Here is a 27,316-nt window from a genome sequence, read left to right on the forward strand (position 1 = left end):
GAAACAAGGTTAGTGAGAGAAGTATTGCTTTTACTGCCGCACATAGTTGAGGAGGCGTGGAGGGGGACTCGTTTCCTGCACGGTCGCCCATTACTCTCTCGCGAATCTAAGTGCGACTGCCTGCCAGAACTATGACTAGTGCCTGGAAATGGAAACGGGATTTTCTCACTCATCTTCTCTCACGTAAGGCTTGTGTTTTGTTCCACAAGGGCTTTCCCCCTTTCAGAAGCCACCCAAAGAGTTATATATAAAGAATGCTTCTTAGGGACATGCTATTGACATGCTATTCAGAGTCCTAAGGGAGGACACCTATTCATGGGCCTTGTGTTATTCTGAAAGTGCTGCAAAAGAGTTTTTGGTTGGAAAAATGTCCTAAATACTCATTGTTTGACCAGTCTTTGATTCTGTATCGGTTTTGTGTTCTGCAGGGGAAATATATGGACATTGAGTTTGACTTCAAAGGAGACCCCATGGGAGGAGTTATCAGTAACTGTGAGTAGCCTGAGATTTGCTTCGGTCATTCACAGCCAGCGACGAGGGTGACCTCCCTGCCAGACGCAGGTCATCTGCGGAGCGTCGGCCTCTTCAGAGGGACGCCGTGTCCTGGTGTTCCAGCAGTTTGGGTTCAACGGGAGATTTGTCTGCAGTTCTCAAACAGCAGTTAATCACCCACTCCGCACACACTGTAACCAAGAGCCAACGTGGGTTCTGTGAAAGTAGCCGGAGTTGAATCATCCCTGCATCCTTGATTTATGATGACTGAATAATCTTTTATCTGTCACCAGAGTGCAGGGTTCGTAATTTTTTATGTTCAGTGCAGAAACCTGCTGACAAGTAATTGAGGATAAAGCTTTTAGCTTTGGCCTTTTAAAGAAACCTGAATATTTCGTTTTATCAGAACATCCACAATGTATGTATCCGGGCTCTGGGAAGTTGTGTTCAGCTAGGCTGTATTCATTGTGCCCAGAAACCTTATGTATAATATTCCACATGCATGAGCCACATAATCAGTAGTTATGCATGGAGAAATGGGTGGCAATTCTTTTTATATTCCTATCAATATTCTACAGGCCAGAGTTTTTGGGCCACAATATTTCATTTAATTATTTACATATGAATAATGAAGTTCACTAAACATTAGAAACCAATGTAACTGCCTGTTTTTCCATATTTTGTAGTAACATATTAGTAAAAGATTGGTTGTTGAACAAGACTTAGTGCTTAATAAGGTATGTGCTTAGTGCATTGCCGTTCACTTTGCAGGCTTCAAAAGGTGCTGGGTGGGTTACGTCCAAAAATTGCTGGAAATAATACAGTGAATCTGCTGTGATTGCAGTGGTGGCCTATTGGGTGAGGAAACAGACCCGTAATCGGAAGGTTGCGGGTTTGAAATCCGAGCCGCCAAGGTGCCACTGAACTCCACTTGAGCAAGGTATTGTCCCCACACACTGCTCCCCAGGTGCCTGTCATGGCTGCCCACTGCTCATTAAGGATGATGGGTTAAATACAGAGGGAACATTTCGGTATTTCACAATGACAATCACCTTTATAATAGACTGGTTGTTTTATGAAAATTCACAAATTCCATCCATTCAGTTACACTTACAGCGCATGTTACATTGTATAATATTTTATTTTTAAAACATTACAAATTTTGAAACAGTGCTATTTAATGAGCCCCATGCAGAGCCATGCCATGCCCCTGCCATTATTCCACTCGACTGTGGCCATTGTCCTTTTAAGTCAGCCTAATAACGGCGTCCCAGCACTCTCTGATGTAGTGCTGATGCAGAGAGATTGATTTATCTAGTTACCACCACACACGTGTGGCATGTCAGCCTGCTGGAGAGGGACCTGATCAATGGCGGTCCCTCTGATGGAGTTCGTTGACACACTTCTGCACCTCCCTACCACCTTACTACCCACCCACTGTAGACTCTTTTTACCACAGTGCATCTGTAATAACATACAAGATTTAGAAAAAGAGAACCCTGAAAGTCAGCATAGTCATGTCAACAGCATCATCCCTTATTCCAGAAACTTGACAGGAAATGACAAAAACAGTTGTCTGGTTGTCCCTGGAAACTCCTGCATGAGGCAGGATTAAGGAGTTGGGGTTTGCTTTTCCCAAACTTCACCGTTAGGGTTAACATCCATTTTTTTTTTGTGGCAGCAGGGCTAAGGTGGCTCAATACTGAATTATGTCCTCTATCCAAACGTTTAAAGTAGGTTCGGTTCAGTTCAGCGGCTCCTTTAGACCTCCTGTGTTGTAGATGGTGTGTGTGTGTGCGCTCTGAGAGGACCTGCAGCTATAAATTGCAATGAAAATATACTGCAGATATTGTGTGCAGACCCTTAAAATAAACTTTGCGTAACCGCCACAAGCTTTGGGGGAAGTACGTTCACTCTCTCTTCTCCTTACTTCCAAGCGTTGGTAATGAAATGGATGCATCAGTCAGCGGACGCCGGGGGGCTGATATCGATCACAGGTTGATATCACGTGGCGCACGCTCTGCCCGCCATTAAATTTTTCCCCTTTATGGATATTTCCTGTGGGACGTCCTGTCCCAAAACACAACACAACATAACACAGCTTGAACACAATGGACAATGAGAGACCCTTGGCAGTCTTGTCAGATTGTACAGCCAAATACCTTTTACAATTCATTGTCGGAAAAGTGAACATGTAGTTGTAACCAAACTATTGTAACTAAAATATTAGGCCGCTCTGACTTTATTATTTCCTTCTAATTAAACATAGTTATGAAGCATGTTTAATTTATATGACACACTCTGGGTTTTGCTTTTAATTATTTATTTATTGCCCCTCCCCGAGCAACATTGTGCTCCTGAGCAAGATCTTTCAGTGATATAATCAGCTATTGTAATGGCAGTGCCTGAAGTTCCTTGCTTCTTTTTACAACCCAAAGGCTGTGACCGGTCTGTCCTATTTCATGTACAGAGTTTGTAAGATTTTGAGTTGTTGTTCAGAAAATCCCGTACCTGCTTTCACAGACCTGCTGGAGAAGTCCCGTGTTGTTAAGCAGCCCAGAGGAGAGAGAAACTTCCACATATTCTACCAGCTCTTGTCTGGGGCATCAGAAGACCTGCTCAGTAAGTCATAACACAATGTTGTTATTAAATGACTGACCTGTTCCTGGTGCCTTTATTTCATTTATTTAAGGTTCTGTTATCCACCTTACTACACAGTTTAATACCATGTGCCTTTGTGATCCCCATAGAAAAGCTAAAGCTGGACAGAGACTTCAGTAAATACAACTACCTGAGTTTGGACTCGGCAACGGTGAATGGACTGGATGATGCAGCAAATTTCAGGACAGTCAGGGTGAGTTTCACGCTCATAACAACTGTAGTTGAATGAACGAATGAATGAAATTGGCACATTTCCACACTTTTTTTACTATTGTAAGACGCTTGTCTCCTCATGTTCTATCTCCACTTTCTCCAAAAATGAATTTTGTCAGTGTAGAGCATTAAACATAAAAGAACATTGGAAAATTTACTCTTGGTTTTAATGTCAAAGATTTCAGACCTGCGCGCCCCTTCTGTTATGCGTATGCAATGTCCACTTGAGAGGACTCATGAATGAGAACAAGACAAAACTGAACCTATACATACAGCTTCAAGCAGAATGCACAGCTTAGTAATGGGCCTTTCTAATTCGTTTGTGTCTTAACTTGACTTTTGCACACAAACCCTTTTGGCATCTGCCACTGCATGTGTAATGTGCCCTAATGGACATGAGTTTTGTGGGGATGTTACGTCAGTTTAAAGGGAGTGTTTTGGCTGGGAGTTTTTTTTTTTTTTTTTTTTTTTTTTTTTTTTATGCTGTTGCATTATGGGTAGGTATTCTTTTGCCCATCTTATCACTCATGTAATTAACTTGTTTCCAGGGCCTTCCATAAATTTCTTGCCGAGGAGATACAATAAGCTTACCTTTTAACCATAAAAGATGGTTTGCCTCAAGATCATTTGGGTCAGCACTGTACTGAGAGCCTCATCATCATCAACATGTTACTTGGCCAAGCAGAGAATCCTTTTAATTTGCTGTACCAAACATTCCCTGATGTTACCCTGGTGGGCTCCACGGTTTCAAATGGTGAAATGGCCATTTTGACGATGGTGAATGGAGGGAGGTCTACTGCAAGTCTTTCATGCATGAGGTTGGACCTTTTCTGTTCCCTGGACAGGTGGCGGCAGGTCATGCATTTTCTGATGGTCTTTCTGGCAAGCGCATTGGCATGAGTGACTCAAAACCACCCACGAAGCGAGGAGAGAATGTGATTTCTTCCACCATGCCCAACTTTCACATGTACAATGCTGAGAATGAGCTTTGAGATGTTGCTTCTCTTTGGCAATGCAGCTTTGCTTGACCACCTACTCTCAGGATGCCATCAAGCATTTCTGGATCCAGCTTGTTATATATATTTTCAACAATTTTCCCCTTGGTCAGGCTTGAGATTTCTTTGGGAGAGTGTTGCCTTTGCACAAAACCGATGATTGTCTTTTCTTCTTTTTGGAGATCCTCCAATGTGAGAAGTCAAATATTTCTTTTCAACCTTTGGTTTTATTTCTTTCTTTGTCTTTCCATCACACCTTTGCTTAAATGTGTCTTTGATCTTTAAGATCCATGCAACTGGTCTTTTCATGTCCATCCGGTTTCAAAAGTAAGACAGAAGCTTGCTGACTGGACAGGATTCTTCCATGGACTCAGTGGTGCCATAGACTGAAAACTCCCGTTTTACCTCAGGATGATCATCTAGAATCACATCCACATTCTCGGCCACCAAGTGAAACCTTTTAAACCAAGACTGGAACTGGAGAAAAGCTGTGGCAGATAAACACTGTTCTCCTGTGAACAAATGTGCCTCCATTGCTCCACCTTGGACAGAGTTTGAATGATGGAGATGCAATTGGCAACATATGGCAAAATAGATTTGTCTTCTGTCTTGCTCTCTCGGTGTTCCTCTTATCTTTTCCTCACACCGACAACTTTTTGCAAGCGACCAGAGGATGTTTGTTACATTTAAGTTCTTATCCTCCTCTTTTATTTTGTTTTTTTCTGTTTATCCAGTAGAATAAAGGCATTTTTACCTGTGGGTGACACATGTACGGCGATAAATGAAAGGATCGGTTTCAAAATCTCCATCAGCCACCCTCAGAAGAAAAACACGTTTACTCCTGCTGAATCCTTACTATAATTTAAACCTGAGCCCAGTGTAGTTAATGGCTGGCAGCAGTATCAAGGTTATGGGGCAATAGCTACGTGAGGCACTCTCATCAGAGCCCTTCACAAGTCTTCACTTGAACATTTTCCTGCAGCTGTCAGGTTTCTGCAATATCTAATATCCATTTTCTCTTCCATTAAATTTTTCTTATTTTTGCAGACCTTCTGTTTTACAATGTTATGCCATGTTTTGTGAACGATACAGTAATTTGAAATATGGATTCAGCTCAGTATAATGGAGGTGTAATCAAGGATCTCACTAGCGAGTAATATTTATCCCCTCTACAGAATGCCATGCAGATTGTGGGCTTCATGGAAGATGAGGTCCAGTCAGTACTGGAACTGGTAGCCGCTGTACTGAAGTTGGGCAACATAGAGTTCAAGCCCGAGTCCCGAGTTAATGGGTTTGACGAGAGCAGAGTAAAGGACAAGAACGGTACGATGTGATTTTATTTATTTACTTACTTATTTACTTATTTATTTATTGTAAAATGTTTGTATTTCAGACTGTTAGTTCCATTTTGAGTCCTTAGTGTGATTTTTTTTTTTTTTTTTTTTTTTTTCTCTCATTCCAAAGAGATTAACAGAGATTTTAGGGGTTCACTACTGCCACCTATTGACATCTCTAATAAGAATGCCTTTTGACTCCCAACGCTGTAATGGGAGGTTTTTAGTAATTGTAGACAATATCAGATCACTCACTGCTGACTGAATCTATCTGCTGTAAACAGCTTGTTGACATAAATGTGTCGCATAAGCATAACAATGAGACAAAGCTGTCTTTAAACAAATATTTAATCGAGTTATATCGGCGTATAAAAGTCCACATTGAAGCCTAGCGAGATTACGCTGAATCTGTACTGTAAATTAGAAACTTTTTGTTTCCATTGACTTAGACCTGAAAGAGATGTGTGAGCTGTTGGGGATTGAGCAGTCTGTGCTGGAAAGGGCCTTCAGCTTCCGGACTGTTGAGGCCAAGATGGAGAAGGTGTCCACCACTTTGAATGTGGCCCAGGTAAGGCAGAAATTAATGATGATGCTGAAGCATGTACTTGACTCCAAATATGAAAATCACATTTTAAGGATGGCTGAAATGACACTGTTGTCCTAATCAGGAGGTCTGCCGTGTCAGAAGACACATTCTCGCAGTAGCAAACATGGAATACGGGGGGAAAAAAAGGCTGGACTGGTTAATTTTGTGACCATATATGTTTTAATTAACTTTGCCATGGATCTCTTCTGCTTGTAAAACCAAATCAAAGCTCTTGGGGCCAGGACCTAGTCGCAAACATCCGGCAAAATAAAAGAAACAACATGACGAAGACAGACAGAAATCTCAAGACCAATCCCTAAAATGTGGAAAGATTATAACTATATTTGTAACAGCTTTCCTCTTTATAGGCTCTTCATTTTCATTGCAATCAGACATGCGTTTTGCCACCTTTACTCTCGATCATCCTTTATGCCTGTTGACAGTGACGCGCTTGCTGACCATTTATATGATTGAACATGTCAACATATCCGAGAAAATATGACTGAAGTATGTGTTTATTACAGAAGTTCCAGGTTAAGTGACTACTTCACATGACATTTTTTTATTATTATTATAAAGGCCTACTATGCACGAGATGCCCTCGCCAAAAATCTGTACAGCCGACTTTTTAGCTGGCTTGTAAACCGGATCAACGAAAGCATCAAGGTAGAATGGGGTTTATTTATTTGTGTTTGTTAAATTGGTTTGATCAAAGTCAGAGATTGTGTTCAGATCTCACCTTGCTCCTCTCTTGCGCCCTTTCTAGGCCCAGAGCAAAACACGGAAGAAAGTGATGGGTGTGTTGGACATTTATGGTTTCGAGATCTTTGAGGTGAGGAAACATACTGCTGCAGATCACAGTGACCTTTTGGTCATTTTTACCCAAGGATACCTTCTATTTGACTGATTCATAGCTGCCACCTTCCAGTCATAAGCCTTCTGCCTTATTGCTTGGCTGCCATTAAAGTGTCACATAATTCCCACACCATTATGTTCCTGAAAATAAAACTACTAATTATTAAGTGGATGGCTATTATTATTAGTTAATTGTCTAACAATTAACATTGTGTATTTAGTTGCATAAAATGCTTACTTACATATTTAAGATTGAAATTATTAATCCTTTGTGCCGTGCAGTATACACATTTACTACCAAAAGTCTATGGCCATTTAGAAATAATTATTGCTATTATATTTCTATTTTGGATAAAAATAATGGAAAATTAATGCCTAGTTAATTTTGTAAATATTAACTTTAGTCAAAGAATACTGTATTTTGGGCATTCTAGCTATGAATTATAATTACTTATAAAGTGACGGACTTGCATTAGTGAGCACTGCGTTATACTGGAATACTATTTGTTGCAGATAATGGGCGCCTCTACGTTTATCCAGATATTTAATTAGTCTAGTCATTTCCAGGTACCGTAGTCATTTATAGCCTTAACAATGTCTGGACAGGATTTCATATAAACATTTATATGAAAGTATATGTTAATGAGCGAGAAGTTTTGTATGGTTCCAGGTTTAGTTATGAATGAGAAGCCCCAGTATGGCTGTGTTCAGTATTTCCATCCCTTTGGCCGCTAATTTGTAACAGTTAGACCTTAAAGGGAGTCCAGGCCTTCTGGATATCTTAATTGTCAGTGATTCTGATCTCCAACACTATAATGGATAGAATGCGGACAGCATCAGGCCTGTTTAAAACCGGCTCCATGGTGTCTACCCGCGGTGTCTGACTGCTGACGGTGGCTGGTCTGGGGATGCTGGCGCTAGAGGAAGACAGTATGTGCCAGTGAGACTGGCTGCTATTAAGTTAACGTTGAAGCCAGTATGTAGTCTCTCACGCACTTTGCGGAGGTTATGAAAATGCATTGGTACCCTGCTATTAGCACAAATGTCCCGGGGAATTTTTGGTTTGCATTTTGGGGTCTGAGTGACGCCGGTGAGGTAAGTGATTATCCATACCGAAGCGGCCTCTGTGCTCCTGTCTGACTGCTTTCCTCTCTCCTGAATGTTGTTCTGTGTCTGTGTGTTTGTGGCAACAGGATGGAGTAAGTACCTGCCGGAGACGTGGCGTGGCAGAGTGCATGCTACGATTCTAGTTTTTTAATCCTAGTCCTAATTCTGATGTTTATCTCAGCCACATAAGCCGCCAGAGGGATGGCATGCCAGCAGCCCACCCGCTGTAGGTGCAGCGTTGCAGCATTGGCTGCGGTAGCGCTGTAGCTCGGCCGGAAGCCTGCCAGCTTTGCTGAAACAGATGTAGTGCTTTCTGGCATGTGAGGTGCAGAGAGCGGGCCAGTCATTCACCAGTTTACGAGCTGGAATCGGTTTCAGGTGAATTGTCTTTGCCCTCTCTCTCTCGCTCGCTCGCTCATTTGTCCCAAAGTCGTGCAGCTGTTCATGCAGGACTGCCCTCTTAAGTTATGCCAGGAGAAAGCTGGCGTTGTCAGGGAGGAGAAAAGAGAAGGTCTGTTCACTTTCATTGTGGCATGCTCTGCCCCTGTGGAAGTAATTCCTCCTTTATTTTTTAACAGTGGCTTTCATGAGGTTCAGCTGCACACAGAAATCCTCTAGAGAAAGGAAGGACTCAACCAAAACTGCCCTGGTTGTACTGTGACCACTTTTCCACCAACAGAGAACCAGTTCCATGCTGGTTCATGAACCAGTTTAGTGTGGGGAAAAACATGCCAGTGAGGAACTGGACTGCCAGTCTGTTTCAGTACCAACTTTCAAACTATCAAAACCATTAACGAAAAACAGATGGATAGGCCGAAGTTCACCTGGAACTTCAGATAACCGGTTGTCTGTTGGTGGAAAAACCTATCTTCTCATCCTTCCCCCTTACCCCAGATGTGTGGATAGCCCTTAGTGTTTGCCTCTTTTCTCACGCTTTTATAGCTCACCAGCAATCCTAACCTGTGTATCATAAGCCAATGAGTGAGTAACCAGCGCTGTCAATAAAAATGACCAGCCCACAGTCTTCATCCCCATTTAAACCGGGGACGACCTTCACATACCGCCCTGATAAGGAACAGCTGGAAACGTAACAGGGAATTGTGGGGGATAATGCTCTAGATAACACAGCAAGATAAGATTTTATAATCTGATTGTTCTGCAGTACAAGCTTGTGAGCAACCCTTTTCCTACTTTGCTTTTTAATTTATTCATTTAAAAAATATTCCCACAGTTCTAAGTACATGTGTAAAAATCCCCTTGTGTGTAAATGTGACATAACAGGCCATGATTTAGTGGGTAAATAAATTGTTGGTTCAAATGTTCCTCGGAGCAGCACAGGGGAATAGAGACAGCCGAACACAATGGTGACTAACCTCTAAAAGGAAAAAAGAGGGGTGTTGAGAGAAAGAAACAAGACTTTTATCATCAAGATTTACAAGCGTGGTCAGTGAGAGAGCCGACAGGAGTCCATCAGTGACACCAGGGTTGTGTTGTGTTGCTGTGTTTGCAGTGCCATGTGGTGTTTTGCGGTGCTGTGCTCTGCTCCGTGATGCAGCAGGACACAAGCCATACAAATGTACAAATCTGTCTCTGCAGGACAACAGTTTCGAGCAGTTCATCATCAACTACTGCAACGAGAAGCTGCAGCAGATCTTCATCGAGCTCACCTTGCGCGAAGAACAGGAGGAGTACATCCGCGAGGTCAGAGGATCTGTGCCACAAGGACGTTTCATGGCAAATCTCAAAGCAGGGGTCTCTCGTCCAGAAAGTACCAGTGTGTAGGTGGCTAAATTATGGGATCAATTTGCTGAAGTCTTGAAACGTGGATTTGAGCATCTGACCTCGAGTCAGCCCAAAAAACTGGCACACACACTGGCATTTTGTAGACAAGAAATATTGTTACTTAATATCCCCTTAATACACCTTAAGATAGTCATCTCATGTGTTTATGCATTAATGAAAGTGAAGTGATTGTCATTGTGACAGCACACTGTGCACACAACGAAATGTGTCCCCCATCACTGGGGAGCGGTGTATGGGAACGACTCAAGGGGACCTCAGTGGCACCTTGGTGGCTTGGGATTCAAACCCACAAACTTCTGATCATTGGTCTGTTTCCTTACTGCATAATCTTAATAAGAACCGATTCTCTATAGATAAAATATCTGTGTTATCTAAATCTATATAGATGTATCTAGCTTTCTTTCAATGTCCCCCTATCTCCCCCTTTGTTACCGCTGTGTACATTTTTTTGGGGGGGGGGGTCGGGCGGAAGTGATCCCTCACTCCAGTAAGGGTAAACAGTCTTGTCCCCCAGGGTTTGGGAGCCCTGTTTGCTTTCAGAGCTCTGAGTACGAATGTGCGCTGCGGCTCCCTTGACCTCCCATCAGTGATATTCCACTCCCTGGCCCCCATCCAGGAGGGTGCATGGGAAAATACCACGGCTCTGGAGACCTGGGACGGGGAGGCGCAATCCAAAGTCCTTGAACCCTCCTGCTCATGTCGGTCCCACCTTCTCCAGCTGCTCACATCTCTAAATCAGCCAGCAGCGCTTTCCCAGACCCACTCCTGGGCAGCATTCTGATTGGTTCCCATTTGTCACCAAGGCATTTTTTTTGCTCGTGTGTTCTTTTTGTTAATCCTATTCTAAAGGCACTTTCATATTCTATAACTTGAGTCGGTGGGACTTGGGAATGAGGAGAAGCAGCAGTTGTGGGTCTTTTGCAGACAAATGGACCAAACAGTGATGAATACCAACGGCAGCATTGGCCAGAGTTTTGCTAGACCCCTCCCACCTCCCCAAGTACCTTTTTTGTGTCCATTTCTTTACTAAGTCTATACAGATACTATCTAGACCTGAGGGGGATATTTGGTACTGAACCTGTCAAAATGTGTTAGACAGTCAGCAACACAAAAAAAGGAAAGAAATAGTGACGTTCTGGCGTCTATAAGGCTCATCATTTTAAACACTTTGACATTTGCCTGGATGCATTTTGAATGACACACCAGGTATGGAGGAAGCAAGATATTCTGTCTCTTGTGGTGTGGTGATCACATCGCAGGAAGTGGACTCGGGACTAGATCTGGAAAGACGACTGGAAAAAGCAGCCCTCTGACCCTCAGTGTTGTTTATTGCAGGGTATTGAATGGACCAACATTGAATATTTCAACAATGCCATAATCTGTGACCTTATTGAGAATGTGAGTACACACCATTGTTAAACTCCCTCTTCCTTATTCTGGCAGGTTAATGGTTCACTAACAAACACACAGAACATTTCAAAAGATGCAATTACCTATGACAATGTCAACTTTGCCTTAGTTCGGTCTTACTTTGTTTTGGGGATGCTGTCTTGGTCTCAGAACCAAAACGGTATCTTGGCCATGTTGGACGAGGAGTGTCTGAGGCCAGGCAACGTGACCGATGAGACCTTCCTGGAAAAACTGAACACTGTGTGTGCCTATCACCAACACTTTGAGAGCCGGCGCAGCAAGAACTCCAAGTTCCTGACCGACCACAGCCTGCCGCACAACTGCTTCCGCATCCAGCATTACGCCGGCAAGGTGAACCATTCTAACCTTTTGCTAAATGCAAATAATGTTCAATACACTCTATCAAAATAATAAGGTCCTGAGGTTATATGATTGGAGAGAGACCAATCCTTTGTGTTTGAACACTGTAGTGCATTATTTAAAAAAAAAAAAAACTATAACATGTTGTAGGCCCACTCCTTCTTATTGATCTGTTGGTCTTATAAAGCTCAGTATTTAACGCCTTTCAAATCTTATCAAGCATGGGATATTCGTCTTAAAACGTATTGCCTCATGATTAAATACAAGTTTAACCTTCCCATGTGCAGGTACTGTACAGGGTGGAGGGTTTTGTGGACAAAAACAATGACCTGCTGTACCGAGACCTCTCCCAGGCCATGTACAAGGCCAACCACAGCCTCATGAAGCTTCTGTTCCCTGAGGGAAACCCAGCCAAAGTCAACCTGAAGAGGCCGCCCACTGCTGGCTTCCAATTCAAGGCCTCAGTTGGTACCCTCATGAAGAACCTTCAGACCAAGAACCCAAACTACATCAGGTAAGATGTCTGAATGTTCATGCTGATACTACATTACCGCCTTGTCTCCAGTTTTAATGGTACTTATTTCTTCCTTGTGCCTCCTCAGGTGCATCAAGCCCAACGATAAAAAGGCTCCTCACATCTTTACCGAGTCGCTGGTCTGCCACCAGGTCCGGTACCTGGGCCTAATGGAGAACGTGCGAGTCCGGAGAGCTGGCTACGCATTTCGCCAGCCTTATGAGCCATGCTTGGAGAGGTACAAGATGCTCTGCAAGCAAACCTGGCCCCACTGGAAGGGTCCAGCCAGGTAATGTGCTGAGCTTTTCAGTTGAAGTTGTATAACATCTAATGAATGTCTTACTGAATGTCAGCCCGATATTTCAATTCCTTATACATTATATCCAAATACGATTTCTAAAATAAGTGATTCTGATTTTACCAGGGCAACACTCTTTCTTGCTTTTAGTCTATAGTTGGAGTTGACAGGGAAACTTTTTTTTTTTTTTTTTTTTTTTTTTTTTGAAAACACGTTTGAGGAACTGCGTCATTGTCCAGCATATCCAGCTATATAGGACATGTTGGGACATCATGATAAGTCAACATACCTGTGCCTTGAGCAATCTGCTTTTATTTCCCCCTCGTCCATATCTGGTTTATCTGAGCTAAGCCAGTCTTGGCTATTGTTGCATTCATCCACATCTCTTGTTTGTGATTCGTGCCAAGCCGCTGCCTTTTGTGATCTCTGTTTCGTGTTATTGATGCCTATCGCTAGAAAAACTGTGTTCTCCTTTGAAGTCTCTTTATAGGATTTCGATCTAGACACTTATCTTACACTGTGCTGCCAACACGAGACACAACCGGTGCTACTAATGTGCCCAATAACAATTTCTCCTGTGCAGAGAGGGAGTGGAGGTGCTGCTGACAGAACTGCAGGTGTCTCCAGAGGAATTCTCTTATGGCCGCTCCAAGATCTTCATCAGGAACCCCAGAACAGTGAGTAAGCGCTTCCCAGACCTCACATGCGATTAAAAGCCTAATCTGCTTTGGTTATCACACTCAGGATCAGCATCACTCCCTTATCCACCTTTAACCAGCTGAAGCACGAACACCGGCTTCCTTAGCCTTCCAGAAAGCAAAAAAAAAAATCTGATGGCCACGTTAACCAAATACAAACATATTTTCAATTCCATGTCCATTTATTTCTCGAATTTCAACACTAACACTCCTCCTTTGACATTATGAGCAGCTGATTAGATGATCAACCAAAAAGAAAAGGGTTGAGCTTTACAGCTGTAATTTTTGACCAATTTCAGGTAATATTTCTTCCCAGAAAAACGCTCTATGCTTCTAACCCTGTCTTATAATTATCGGAAATTATCAGGGGGGGTGGACTGAGCTGTGCAGAACACATGGTTCCACTTGTGCTTGTGTTGCTCGGTTAGCATGTTAAATGGGCTTTAAGCTAAGCAGTTCCAGAATCCAAGCCGAACACATTTACAGGGCCTCTCCTCTGTCCCGGAGCCTAAACAGCTGGGAAAAACGGCAGCGTTTCATCCTCTCGGCGCGCACATTCCTGAAGGATAATCTGTGTCGATCGGCACAGTATCTGCTCCCGTCTGTCCCGGTTGCTCGCTCTTTGCACGCTGACTTCTCCCGGAGGAAAATGGCTTTTCGAAGCGGAGGATCCATAGGGTGTAGACATGGCAAGAGCAATCAGAGCCATGTGACCCGCCTGAATGTCTACTCTCTGTCTTGTGGTAAAGCATGTGCATTTAGTTATTCGTACACTGCCAGGAGGGATCTTTAGATATAATTCACTTACGACTTAACGTTTACAACGCAGCCGAGGGATTTTCTTTTTGAGATCCACGTTGACCCGCCCCCATTTCTCCCGGCAGTTGTTCTTCTTGGAAGAAAAGAGGAGACAGTGCCTGGAAGACTTGGCAACTCTCATCCAAAAGATCTACCGTGGCTGGAAGTGCCGCACCCATTTCCTCCTGTTGAAGAAGAGCCAGGTGGTGGTGGCTGCCTGGTACCGGAGATATGCGGTAGGCGTCGCTTCCTCAGACCTGACAAAAACCAGATGCTCTTTTAATTTCGTCTTCAAGAACTTTAGGGTGACTCCTCCATCTGAATTTATGGCTTAGTTTTATTTTTGGGGGGGGGGGGGGGGCGTGTCTCTACAGCAACAAAAGAAGTACCAGAAGATCAGAAGCTCCACCATAGTGGTCCAGTCATACATTAGAGGATGGAAGGTAGGGGCCTATTAATCAGTTCACAGCAACGGGTTGCTGAACAGTGAAGATGGGCCATGAAGCCTGAGGATTTTCCACTTTTACTTTCCAGTCCCGGAAGATCCTGCGTGAGCTGAAGTACCAGAAACGATGTGAAGAGGCGGTGACCACCATTTCCGCCTTCTGGCATGGAACACAGGTAAACACTCGGCATTAAAAGCCTGTGGCCTAAGCGGTAGTCACCACCAGGCACTTTCTTGTGTATAATTTGACCAAAAAAAAAAAAAAAGAAACCTGCAGATGATTGGCATCAAGGTTGCGTTAGATTTTCTCTGAGGAGATGCCCAAAGCGTCTAAAGAACATTTTAAGGGGTACTCTTCGATTCCCACGAAAGCAACTCGTGGGCTGTTCCACCTTCTCTTTTTTTTCCATGCCCGTCCTGACTGCTCACTGCTTTTATTTATCTCACCGGCTCTCCCTTCCTCCGCTGTCCCTCCCGTTCATTTTAATCTTGCTCTTTCACCCTCCTTACTGCTTGGACCACATTCGCTAACTCCCCTCAGGCCCGGAGAGAACTGCGACAACTGAAGGAGGAGGCACGGAATAAGCGTGCCGTCACTGTCATTTGGGCGGCCTGGCAGGGAACAAAGGTATTTAACAAGTGTGCCATCTTGTGGTTCCCATCCAGTCATCCATGTTCAACCCTGCCCTGGCATCAGAACAGTGATTGAACCACAAGCCTCTTTTTGATAAATCATCCACTAACCATTTACCACACTGAGACCAAAAAGCATCCCGTAGGTGTCCATACTGGCATAAATTTTGTGGATCTTTCCTTATTAACCCATGCTAACCCAAAGGTGGCGGTGGTGGGGGTTTTGTTGTCATTATTATTGTTGTTGTTGCATGATCATGAACCTGCAATATTCACAGTTCTATGTTGCATATGTATTATGTGGATGAATTGGAAATTGGAAATTGACCATATATTTCCAGTATGTTCTCTGAGCACATCTGAGAAATTATTTAAAGCCCACAACATCCCACTTTAAAGTTCCTGCGACCCCAGTGGCATCTTCTGTTGTCTTTATCTGGAATTTTGAAGGTGCCCTTTGGCTCCTTGCAGCAACATTTTTTATCTGAAGAGTCAGTGACTACTTTCACAAGCTCATTTATGACTCTACTTATCTGAAGGCTGTCAATGGCTTTTGCTCTCCTGCATGTAAGAGCTGTCAGAATTTAAGGAAGCATGTTCTTATGCTGCAATGTAATAAAAATGCTCAGCATATCTGCACTTGATAATAAAGTTTCAAAAGCTGATAAAAGGATGAAAACTATCTGATTTGCTCACCTCTGTTTCAGCAGATTCTCATATCTGCACTTGTCTTCTTTTAAACCCTGTTAATGGTCCAAGGATCTGTAATAATGCTGCCTCTTTCTTTTTTGCTTCACCACGGCTTTTCCTCTAACTGCTGTTCTTCATGCTTCTTTACCTGTTGCTCCCCCTACCCTCCAAAAAAAAAAAAAAAAAAATTCCTACATGAAACAATAAAATGAAACAGGCACGGAGAGAACTGAGGCGTTTAAAGGAGGAGGCACGGAATAAACATGCCGTGTCCGTCATTTGGGCCAGCTGGCAAGGGACAAAGGTATTCACGCTGTTTACGTGCCACATCTCTGAGCCAATCGTGGCTCCTACCCCTGTTTTACTGTAACAGTCTTTTCTGCATGCAAGATAATTCACACTAACACCCATAATCACCGGCTGCATGAAATACAACGAGGGACTGTAGGGTCAACAAAGCAATGGATTTAGGCCTATTGGCACCGATGGGTGATTATAATGCTGAAGTTACACATGGGTGTAGGTGCGTAGAGATCTAGACACTGAAACCTGTTTACCACTGAAGGGTTAAATGTAGTCCATAGTGGGGACCCTAACCAGTGGTAGGCAGTGGTTTACTGCGCTACCTGTAGTTTCACTCTCCATTCTAAAATCTACTTACCCAGTGCACCTTCTCATCCTCCATTTGGGCAGATCATCTCTGGAAAATGAGGGGTGTTCTGCTTTTTTTCCTCTCTCCTTTCCCCATGCATGCCATTTTATTTGTTGAATTGCTGTGGATTTATTTTATTATTAGTCATTTTTTATTATTATTTGTTTTTAATAGATTAAACTGCTCTTACTGACATGACTAAAGCCAAGTTTCAAGTGAATTGTAAACCCTTTTAGTACCGATCTGTACCATGGAATTTTGCTCTAACAGGTTACCAGCAATCAGTTCTTTCTGACAAGTAGCTTGGCTTTCAGTCTCTTGCAGGATGTTTGTTTTCTATCAGGTATCTTAATTAGTTTGATGCGTGACATCCGTGCCACCTCCTCCGTGCTCTTCTTGATATTTCTGCTCTTTTCATTCTCTTTCCTGCTCTCTTTTTTTTTTTTTTTTTCCCTTCCCTCCTTTCCTCACAGGCACGCAGAGAGCTGAGGCGGCTGAAGGAGGAGGCCAGGCGTAAGCACGCCGTTGCGGTCATTTGGGCCTACTGGTTGGGACTCAAGGTACCTGCCAGACACCGCTTTCCAGCCTCCTCTACACACGACTTCGTACGCCAGTCGGTGTGAGAGGGGCGGGAGGAAAGTGTTAGCATGCAACCAGCCTCGCTGTGCCACAGTCGGGGACTCAGAACGCAGCATGCTAATCGGGCAGACCTGTGAGCCACAAACCAGCCATTCAAACCGTACTTCCCGCCATCATTGATAGTGACGCACATTTTGACCTATTCACAGACCGATTGTTTTGAGTAAAGCAGAATCAAAAACTGCTTTTTTTTCCTTCTTCTTCTCTTAATCTTTACAATACCTGGAGAAGTTTCTTTTCAATGGAAAGTGACCCTGACTGACACAGCAAAGGCTGCCTGAATGTCTGTCTGTCTCTCCCTGTATCTGTCAGTCTGTCCTGCCTGCCTGTTCCCACCAGCGCATGCCGAGCAGCATAACCCTCCATGCTTCTTCGTGCCGTCTGTACTGTTTCAGTGCTGAACTGCGTTGCCAGGCGTTCCTGTGAAACGTCCAGCTTTAGTGTCATTTTGTCATATCGGCTGATCCAGGTTTGGGAGGCTTTGCCCTGCTCAGAAATGTTGACCCTACAGTTACTGCAATCACAATTCAGGCTCAGTTCAGTATTACGTTTGGCGCCTAAAAGTTTTTATTTTTTGAACAGTACAGCACTCCATCAGTAAAGTATCGTCCATCTTCCGTATGTGTGTTGTCCATTATGCAAGAGGTCTGTGCTACTAACCACATGTTTGCTTTTTTTTTTTAGTCGGTGTGTAGTTGCCATCGCTACCATCAGCTCATTTGTTTTTCTGTCCCCAATGTCCATGTAGTGATGTTGAGTCCTGCATCGCTAAACTCTTTTTGTTGGTTGGCAGGTTCGGCGGGAGTACAGGAAATTCTTCAGGGCCAATGCCGGCAAAAAGATCTACAACTTTACAATCCAGCGAATCGTAAGATCCTCTTCTTCTGTCCTGTATGCAGTCATGTAAAAGCTTAATTAAGTTGTAATACGAAAAATACAAAGCTACACATTCATTTTCAAATACATTTTTAGCAAATATTCAGCAGTCCGCAAGCTTTTATTCCAAGTACCAGTCGCAGTAGAGATGAGAAATGAACAGTTATTAACCAAAAGTAATTTTCTCTCAGGTGCAGAAGTACTTCCTGGGGTTGAAGAAAACGCTGCCCTCCATGTCACCCATAGATAAAACGTGGCCTGTTAGGCCTTACCTCTTCCTGGACAATACTCACAAGCAACTGCAGCGGATCTTTCATCTCTGGAGGGTACGTTCGAAGATGTCCTCATCGCTTGCTGAAGTGAAGTGATTGCCATTGTGACACACACCACACGGTGCACAAAGTGTCCTCTGCTTTTAACCATCACCCTGAGTGAGCAGTGTGCAGCCATGACAGGCGCCCGGGGAGCAGTGTGTGGGGACGGTGCTTTGCTCAGTTACACCGTGGCGGCTCGGGATTCGAACCAGCAACCTTCTGATTATGGGTCCATTTTATATATTGTAATTGTCACATTTATAGTAAAATGACTTCTTATTATTATATTATTTTTTTAAATTACCCTTCAGTAATTCCTCTGCCCCCTAGGGTGTGTGCCCTCCATTGTGGGTACCTCTGTGCTGCGCTACCATATGAAAATACAGTCTTCTGTAGTGCCTGATGGATGGTCACAGAGATTTACTGTTCTTGTAGTGCAAGAAATACAGGAGCCAGTTCACGGATGAGAAGAAGTCTGTCTATGAAGAGAAACTCGAAGCCAGTCAGCTCTTCAAAGACAAGAAAACCCTGTACCCTAGCAGGTATTGAACCTATTCCACAAAGCACTGTGTTTGGCCCTCGACACCATTTCAGTGTTCTATTAACAGCCATTAAAACAAATCAAATTCCAAAATCATGTAATCATTAACATTTCATGGACCAACGCTAATGACCTTTATTCCTTTAAAGTGTGAGCCAACCTTTCAAAGGTGATTACCTTGACATCAACAAGAACCCCAAGTACCAGAAGCTCAGTAGCGCGGTAGAGGAAAAGGTTCTTCTGGCCGATGTAGTCAACAAGATTAACCGAGCCAACGGCAAGGTTTGTAAGATTCGGAATATCCTGCCTGAGGGAAAAGTTGAAATCACGCTTTTGTAACGTCTGTTCATGCCAACTGTTCATTGATGTAGGGGGCTCCACGGGTCTTCCTGCTGACAAAGAGTAACTTTGTGCTGGCCGACCAGAAGACTGGCCAGGTGAAGGCCAGCGTGCCTCTGCCGGATCTCAGCAGTGTGTCTGTCAGCACACAGAGCGATGGCTTCTTTGCCCTCAAACTCAAAGAGGTAAGATGGGAGGGAGGGGGTCAGTCTCTCAGTCCTGAGAGTATGACCGTATCAACCACGATCCTTCATTAATCTCCAGGAATAGCGTTGAGAAACACTTCAGTATTGCCAGTGGTCTAGGGTCCAGTTTGCGGATTGGGATTTGCAGGAAGGTCTGATCAACTCAGGGTTAATCTAATTGAAGAAGCAACACCATTTACAATGATATTTGGTTTTGGTGTTCACCACCCTGAAGACTAGGAGGATTTTTGTACTGCCATAGTTTAGGCCCATGTGTCCATCACTAACAAAAACAAGATTAGTATCTTGTTTAATCAAGATTAAACATACAGTCCAGGCCAAAATGTTTGGGGACACATTCTCATTCAACGTGTTTTCTTTATTTTCATGACCATTTACGTTGGTAGATTCTCACTGAAGGCATCAAAACTATGAATGAACACATGTGGAGTTATGTACTTAACAAAAAAAGGTGAACTGAAAACATGTTTTATATTCTAGTTTCTTTGCTCTGATTACTGCTTTGCACACTCTTGGCATTCTCTCGATGAGCTTCAAGAGGTCGTCACCTGAAATGGTTCTCCAACAGTCTTGAAGGAGTTCCCAGAGGTGTTTAGCACTTGTTGGCCCCCTTTGCCTTCACTCTATGGTCTATGGTCTTTTTTTTTTTTTTTTTTTTTTTTTTAATGATCTTTACAAGTTGACACATGGGCCTAAACTATGGCAGCATAATTTAAAAATCCTCCTAGTATTTACAGACTGGTTTCTGATTCTGCTACATCACATCAGTTCTGGAGAATTTCCTCCTATGTCCTGTCTTATGTCTGAATGCATTACTAGTATACGATATAACATATGTAGGAAATGGTAATGAACCTCTTGGCATGCAGATCTCTAGTCTCTCAAATTTTCTAGTTATGATCTATGTTCAACCCATCAGCCAGTCAGGTTTTTTTTTTTTTTTTTTTTTTAAACTCACGTGGATGTGCCTCATACTGTAGGGTTCAGCTTCAGCTGCCAAAGGTGACTTCCTGCTAAGCAGCGATCATCTGATCGAGATCATCACCAAACTTCACCGGACAGGAGCGGCCACAACCGATCAGATTGGTGTTGACATCTCCGATGAGTAAGTGTCTAGTCCCCAGTGTTCCAGCAGTGGCCTGCTCTCTGTATAACAGCTTAACTATGAAACGTTTGTTTCTGGCAGGTTCCTGGTTCAGTTCAAGCAAGACAAGGTGTGTGTGAAGTTCGTCCAGGGAACCCTCAAAAACGGTGGCACCGCAGCCTGCAAGCGTAAAAACAACAAGCTGCTGGAAGTTTCCGTGCCATCACCCTAGTGCACATACCCTCCAAGTGCCAGTTCTACCATCAAGCCCCTAAAAGCTCTACCCTTTAATTATTGTGCAATTGTAATTTTTTGTAATATTATTCTATTGTTATTGTGCAAAAATGTTCACTTTGGGTTTTTTTGTTCCCTCTGCGCTGCCACAACAGCAGAGGAAGCTGCAAGCTGTTGTACATGCCGGTGTTGTAATCAGAACCAATGAAAGGACTCAGTTTTACCCCTATAACCCACCCCACTCCTTGTGGGGGGTGTGAGTCAAATGGGTCTAAGGATGGATTCAAGGAATCCATCTCGTACCTCGGAACACTGTGACATGGTCCTCTGTCACAGAAAGCTGGACCAGTGAAGAACTGGCATTGGTACAACAAGCTAATGAGGTCCTGAAGAAAAATAGGCTCTTGTATTAGTTGAAATGCTAATAGGCATTTTTCTTTTTAAAATGATTTGCTGTGAATTCAGCGCCTCCTTTGTGATTATTTAAAACATTTAAATCAAAGAAACCGCATCCCAAAACAATTTTAAACGCAAGCCTTTATGTCCCTGGCAGGAGAAGACCTGTCTTTCCTGGTGTCTTTAGCAGGTTCAGGCAAAAAATTAAATGGGGTTTCATAGGGCCATTTGACAGCACACTCCATGTGTGATCTAATTCTAGCTTCCGTTATTGTTGCACATTATTCACGTCAAATGTTTCCCCACTTTTTTTTTTTTTTTTTTTGACTCTTCCTGCAACGGTTCTGGAAATAACGTAGTCACGTGGACAGGCAGCAGTGTCCAACGACAGGACAACCCTAGGCCCTGTCTTTCCTCTACTCTCCTTGACAACATCCCCATATGCTGCTCCAGCACGGGCTGACGTGGTCAGCAGTCTCTCGGCCACGGGAGAAGGAAATAAGTCTCGCTGTGTCAAAACGTACATCCGCACTTCCGCGGCCTCCTGTACAGAAGAGGCTTCACAGTGTGCAGAACATGCTCTGTATCATACACACTGGCTGTACATACACAATCCATACATGCTGTGTGTGGAGGAAGTGAGTTAAGGGTTCATTATAAGGCTTTTGTTAGTGCTGCAACAAGAAGACAAGGAAACTTTTTTTTTTTCTTTGCCAGTGGAATGTGGAACTTTTGCTCTTGTTCTGTTTTATAAATAAAATAAATTAGCAGTACCATACTATTATACAATATGCACACAATTATAGCATCATGTCTTTGTGAAGCAAACATTCTGACACAATCACTCTGTCTGGCACTTGCAGTAAGTGGTTTCATTGTCCGCTTTCACTGCATGATTTGGTAGATTCATGTTTAAGCACTGTGGTGACAGATCAAGCATTTTCCCATTTAAAAAAAATTAGTATTTTCTTTTCTCTCAAGAAAACACAGAGTGCATTTCAGGGACTGCATGGGGAAGTAGTGCTGGTATTAAAATGCATTTTAGGGGATTTATTTTGTACAGTTTCCATATACAATGCAGTATGCTACAGTTAATCCTCTCTTTCTTGCTCTGTTATGTTCATTTGAGGGCAGGAGAAGATGGAATTGATGTATACATTCTTGTCATGTGCCTAATGTAACCTGTACTCAAAGCCATGGAACATGGAACTGTTTGAATAGTACAAAGTGTAACAAATTTCAGTTAATCTTTTTTTTTTTTTTTTTTTTTTAATTAAAATTAGAAATTTAATTACTTTGGCTCCAGTAATATCCTATTGATCCATAGTCAAATGTAATACAAATGTCATAACATATACACTATTTTTCAAAAGAACACATTTTGAAATGTCCATGATAATTAAAACATGAAATTATTTAGAAGGTATAAAGGATGTCACAAAATGATTACAGAATCACCATTGATAAAGTTACAAATAATGATGAGATCCCATATTTACTGATGCACCAACTTGTTTGAATTTGTCCATTTTTTTCTTCTTTAATCAGCGTTACTGTTCACAACCATATTAAGATCATTGAATATTTTAAAGTGACAGACCTTCTCCATTAGTGAACATAGCATTCCATTGGAATGAAAGACTAATTGTTGCCAGTCTATTTTTGTTCAGACAATCCAACAACCATGTCACATGAAAATGTCTGGTCAATGTCTGATTTTCTTATCGAAAATATTTTTTATTATATCCCTTGTAGCCACCTTGGTCATATTTCTGGTGCGCCTACTTATTTCTGTCCAAAAATGCTGGTCTGTATCAAAAGTCTTCAGGAACTGTTTTGATTCAGCAAAAGTTTTCAATCGAAGCACAGTAACCATGGCACAAGTGTGCTTTTGAAACATGATGTTTAATAGATACTACAATTAGTACTGCTGTCCACAATGGGTGTGTATCATATCCTGTCCATTATTCAGGCAGTTCAGTGAAGTAGAGGCTAATTTCGAAAGGCAGGGTGCCTTTGGCAGCTCCATCCAGATGTTTTCCATCACATCTGGAGAGTTGTCTAGGGTTAAATTCCGCAGCCCGGGGAGGCTGTTGGCGGCGGTTCCCTGGGGATCAGCCCTTGACAGATTGTCCGTGTCAAGTTAAAAATAGTGCCCAATTACAGCCCGGCCTGCACAGATTTCCCACCATCCCGCAGGCTGGGAAAGGAGGGAGGGCCTGACCTCCTGCAGAGAGACTGCCCACCGAGGGAGTGCCAGGGGAGGAGAAGGCCTTTCTCCGCCCCGGTAATTAACACATTGTGTTTGAGACAAAATTCTTAAATCATTTCCAAAGCATCAGCTTCAATACAAAAAAAAATAATCTACTCATAAAGCTGACATGCCATCCTCGTAGTGCATTGTGAAGTGAGGCCAAAGCATCCAGTCCTAAACCAAACCAGCAGAATTTTTGTTAAATGACTCTTAATGGAGAACTAGTATAAGAATCTAGAGAACATTCCCCATCCACTGCACCACAAAAATATCCACAGCCTGTTTTTCACCTTGAGCACACTTTTGTTATTTCACGGGTCCCTCTATTTAATTTCCATTCTCGCACTGTACATGATTATTTTATACGTGTTTTGGCCCCCATCTTCGGTCAAAACTGAAGCACTTGTTGCCAGTGTGACGAAATTTGAGTTTTGTCTCCACCTAGTGGTGAATGAACCCACTGCTTTTACTGCTGACCGTAATACAGCATAACGTGAAATGTCCAGCCATGATGTTCTTATATTAGTTAAATATAACATTTTACCTCTTGTCACATTTTATAACACGCCCTTATCCAGAGTGACTTATAATCAGTAGTGACAGGGACAGTCCCCCTCAGGGTTAAGTGTCCTGCTCAGGGACAACAATGGTAGTAAGTGGGGTTTGAACCTGTGACTCATAGCCAGGTGTGTTACCCACTAGGCTACTACCACCGTCTTCAACGTCATCTGTATCATTTACATTCAAATTTACAGCAGTACCTAAATAGCATTTACATTTACAGCATTTATCAGACGCCCTTATTCAGAGCGACTTACAATCAGTAGTTACAGGGACAGTCCCCCCTGGAGACACTCAGGGTTAAGTGTCTTGCTCAGGGACACAATGGTAATGGTAGCGGGATTTGAACCTGGGTCTTCTGGTTCACTACCTCCCCTAGCGACTTGCAGTCTGTGGTTATGTGCACCAGGCAGTTTCTGAGACACGCCCAACCACAGTCTGGCATTTCATTAAGGGACGTCATTTTTGATACCAATGAGTCACAGCCGCGCAAGTGCTCTGCTCAGCAGAACATGGACCTCGTGACCTCCTTCCTTCTCAGCAAGCGTTCAGTTGCGTAACCTTACACATCACACATTGATGCCTGAAGTAATGATACTTCCAGCCCAGCCGGGGCAAGCAAGGGCAATGCCATGTGAGGTGTGGCAAAACAAAGGTTGCCAACGTATTCCTTTTTCCAGACATTAGAATAGGATGTTCTGTCTTCATTCTCAGTGCATATGAATATCATTCTTTCAATAAATTTTAGTGAGTCAAGTCTCAAGTCCTTTTATTGTCATTGTGCAGTTTCCTGGACAACAACATTTATTTCCGTTTTCCTATGAAGCAATAGGAATAATATGATACACACAAAGTACAAGAAGTAACATGCTGTGATTGTCACAAAAGAACTTGTATTACGATATCACAGGCTCATCCTGCTATTATCATTAGAGGGATCTGATGACAATATTATTTACTTCATTTTCGTCCTTTTGTGAGCTCAGTCGGCCATAATAATCATTTCTACATTTCTTCCTCATCTCCTTCCTTCGGCCTCTCCCTTCCTGACGCAACCTGCCCCATTTACCCGGGCCTGGGACCGACACCAAGAAACACACTGTGGCTGGGTTATTTGTACACTGGCACTAACGTCACTAAACTAAATAAAAGTCAATTCGAGTCAGGCTGATTACCATTTTATTGGTGGAAAGTGCAGATGCTTTCATTAACGTAATGTAATATGAATATGCAATGAACATAACTTAACTGGGGCAGTGGTTGCCTAGGGGGGAAGGAAACAAATCTGTAAAGGTTCGAATCCCGAGCCACCAAAGTGCCACTGAGCAAAGCACCGTCCCCACTCACTGTTCCCCGGGCGCCTGTCATGGCTGCCCACTGCTCACTCAGGGTGATGGTTAAAAGCAGAGGACACATTTACATTTACATTTAAGGCATTTGGCAGACACCTTTATCCAGAGCAACTTACAACATGCTTTCATGTTACCATCGATGAAGTGATAAATTCTGGTTCCCTAGGACCCCCAACTATGAATACAATCTTTTTATTTACTATGTTGTATATTCTATACATAAATCAGACAATATGAAGGTTACAAGTTCATCTAAATATTCTTTAAAGAGGAAGGTCTTGAGCTGTCATTTGAAAATACTCAGTGACTGAGCTGTTCTGACCTCGAGGGGAAGTTCATTCCACCATCGAGGGGCCAAGACGGAGAAGAGTCTAGATGAATGTCTTCTTTTTACCTTCAGAGATGGAGGGACCAGGCGAGCAGTACTGGAGGCTCGGAGTATACGAGGTGCAGTGCGAGGTGTAATAAGGGCTGTGAGGTAGGATGGTGCTACTCCATGTTTGGCTTTGTAGACCAGCATCAGTATTTTGAACCTGATGCGTGCAGCTACTGGGAGCCAGTGGAGGGAACGTAGCAGAGGGGCGGTGTGGGAGAATTTGTGAAGGTTAGAGATCAGTCATGCTGCATTTTGTAAGAGTTGTAGAGGTCGGATGGTACATAGTGGTAGACCAGCTAGAAGGGAGTTACAGTAGTCCAGTCGTGAGATTACTAAGGACTGAACCAGGATCTGGGTGGCCTGTGTGGACAGATAAGGACGGATTCGTCTGATATTGTAGAGAAGGAGTCTACATGAGCGGGAAAGATTGCTGATGTGAGTTGAGAAGGAGAGTTGGTTGTCTATTGTTACAGGTTGCGGGCTGTTATAGAAGGAGAGAGCTGTGAGTTGTCCAGGTAAAAAACAAGATCCTGATGTGGTGAAGAATCTGCTGGAATGAATATTAGTTCAATTTTAGTGGGATTGAGTTTGAGGTGATGCGTTGCCATCCAAGATGAAATGTAATTTACACATGTAGAGATTTTGTAAGCAGCATGTAGATCTGAGTGAGGAAAAGAGAAGATGAGTTGTGTGTTGTCCACATAGCAGTGGTAGGATAATCAAGGTGAGGAAATGACCTCACCAAGTGATCTCGTGTCGAAGGAGAAAAGGAGAGAACCTAGTACTGAGCCTTGAGGGACACCGGTGGAGAGTCTACGTGAGGCAGAGGTGGATCCTTTCCAAGTCACTTGGTAAGATTGCTTATCAAAATAGAAAGAAAACCACTGCCAAACCACTACACATTTCGTTGTGTCACCATGTGCTGAGCTGCAGCTACAATGACAATCACTTCACTTTCACTTTTTCACTTTCAATAACCTTCAATATCAGCGTGGGGACAAAAAAATTCAACAAAGCTGTTAACATGACTTAAAAAGAGGTAAGGAACTTCGGAGCCAATTTGGCAACATGGATTAAAGTGATTCTGCAGTCAGAACCAGGCATTACAGCCAGTGAGAATGAACTGTAAACTTAAAAAAGTAAAATATACATAGTGGCACGTCTGTGTGGTTCTTAAAGACTTTTAACATAAACAACAACCGTTTTTAGCAATCCCAACCAATTATTTTTGGTCAGACATTAACACAGTAGCTGTAACATAGTAAAGGGAACCTTCAAAGTCAACATCAACATTATAATTAACATTTGCCCTTTTAAAAAAAATGCTATTTAACAGTATTATGATTCATACTTAACAATATTACACATGAATAAAGCGGCACTATCATTTATTTCGGGCAAAAGTGAATCAGATGATTGTGGACCACGTTCGTCATAGAGTGTCCCGGTGACGTTTAAATACGTTACGTCATTCGGATGGAACTACCGCATAAGCAAATAAGGGGGTTAATCGAAATAAATTCGTTAACAGAAAGCAGATTTGAAATATAATTTATCTGTCGATATTTTTAAAAACCTATTTCGACATGTGAAATGATTC

At 42.9% G+C, this 27,316-nt stretch overlaps 1 protein-coding gene across 9 annotated transcripts in view; it reads left to right on the forward strand.

Annotated features, from left to right (window-relative positions):
• Window positions 1-21,237, forward strand: part of myo1b (myosin IB) — a 52,412-nt gene extending 31,175 nt beyond the window's left edge. The window contains exons 7-33 of one of the 9 annotated variants that reach the window (XM_028990616.1): window positions 429-492; window positions 3,016-3,114; window positions 3,243-3,346; window positions 5,537-5,684; window positions 6,145-6,263; window positions 6,861-6,947; window positions 7,048-7,113; window positions 8,330-8,335; window positions 9,840-9,944; window positions 11,382-11,444; window positions 11,607-11,807; window positions 12,104-12,330; window positions 12,419-12,619; window positions 13,212-13,305; window positions 14,211-14,360; window positions 14,499-14,567; window positions 14,659-14,745; window positions 15,111-15,197; window positions 16,110-16,196; window positions 17,018-17,104; window positions 17,977-18,051; window positions 18,251-18,385; window positions 18,809-18,915; window positions 19,064-19,196; window positions 19,286-19,438; window positions 20,440-20,564; window positions 20,646-21,237. In XM_028990616.1, coding sequence (XP_028846449.1) covers window positions 429-492; window positions 3,016-3,114; window positions 3,243-3,346; window positions 5,537-5,684; window positions 6,145-6,263; window positions 6,861-6,947; window positions 7,048-7,113; window positions 8,330-8,335; window positions 9,840-9,944; window positions 11,382-11,444; window positions 11,607-11,807; window positions 12,104-12,330; window positions 12,419-12,619; window positions 13,212-13,305; window positions 14,211-14,360; window positions 14,499-14,567; window positions 14,659-14,745; window positions 15,111-15,197; window positions 16,110-16,196; window positions 17,018-17,104; window positions 17,977-18,051; window positions 18,251-18,385; window positions 18,809-18,915; window positions 19,064-19,196; window positions 19,286-19,438; window positions 20,440-20,564; window positions 20,646-20,775 — 3,009 coding nt within the window. In that variant the 3' untranslated portion in view covers window positions 20,776-21,237. The remainder of the gene's footprint in view (window positions 1-428; window positions 493-3,015; window positions 3,115-3,242; window positions 3,347-5,536; window positions 5,685-6,144; window positions 6,264-6,860; window positions 6,948-7,047; window positions 7,114-8,329; window positions 8,336-9,839; window positions 9,945-11,381; window positions 11,445-11,606; window positions 11,808-12,103; window positions 12,331-12,418; window positions 12,620-13,211; window positions 13,306-14,210; window positions 14,361-14,498; window positions 14,568-14,658; window positions 14,746-15,110; window positions 15,198-16,109; window positions 16,197-17,017; window positions 17,105-17,976; window positions 18,052-18,250; window positions 18,386-18,808; window positions 18,916-19,063; window positions 19,197-19,285; window positions 19,439-20,439; window positions 20,565-20,645) is intronic. The other 8 variants (XM_028990618.1, XM_028990619.1, XM_028990617.1 and 5 more) reach the window with 8 other exon arrangements.
• The last annotated feature ends 6,079 nt before the right edge of the window (window positions 21,238-27,316 follow it).

This window comes from Denticeps clupeoides, chromosome 9 (genome assembly GCF_900700375.1).
Source record: "Denticeps clupeoides chromosome 9, fDenClu1.1, whole genome shotgun sequence".
Taxonomy (NCBI): Eukaryota; Metazoa; Chordata; class Actinopteri; order Clupeiformes; family Denticipitidae; genus Denticeps; species Denticeps clupeoides.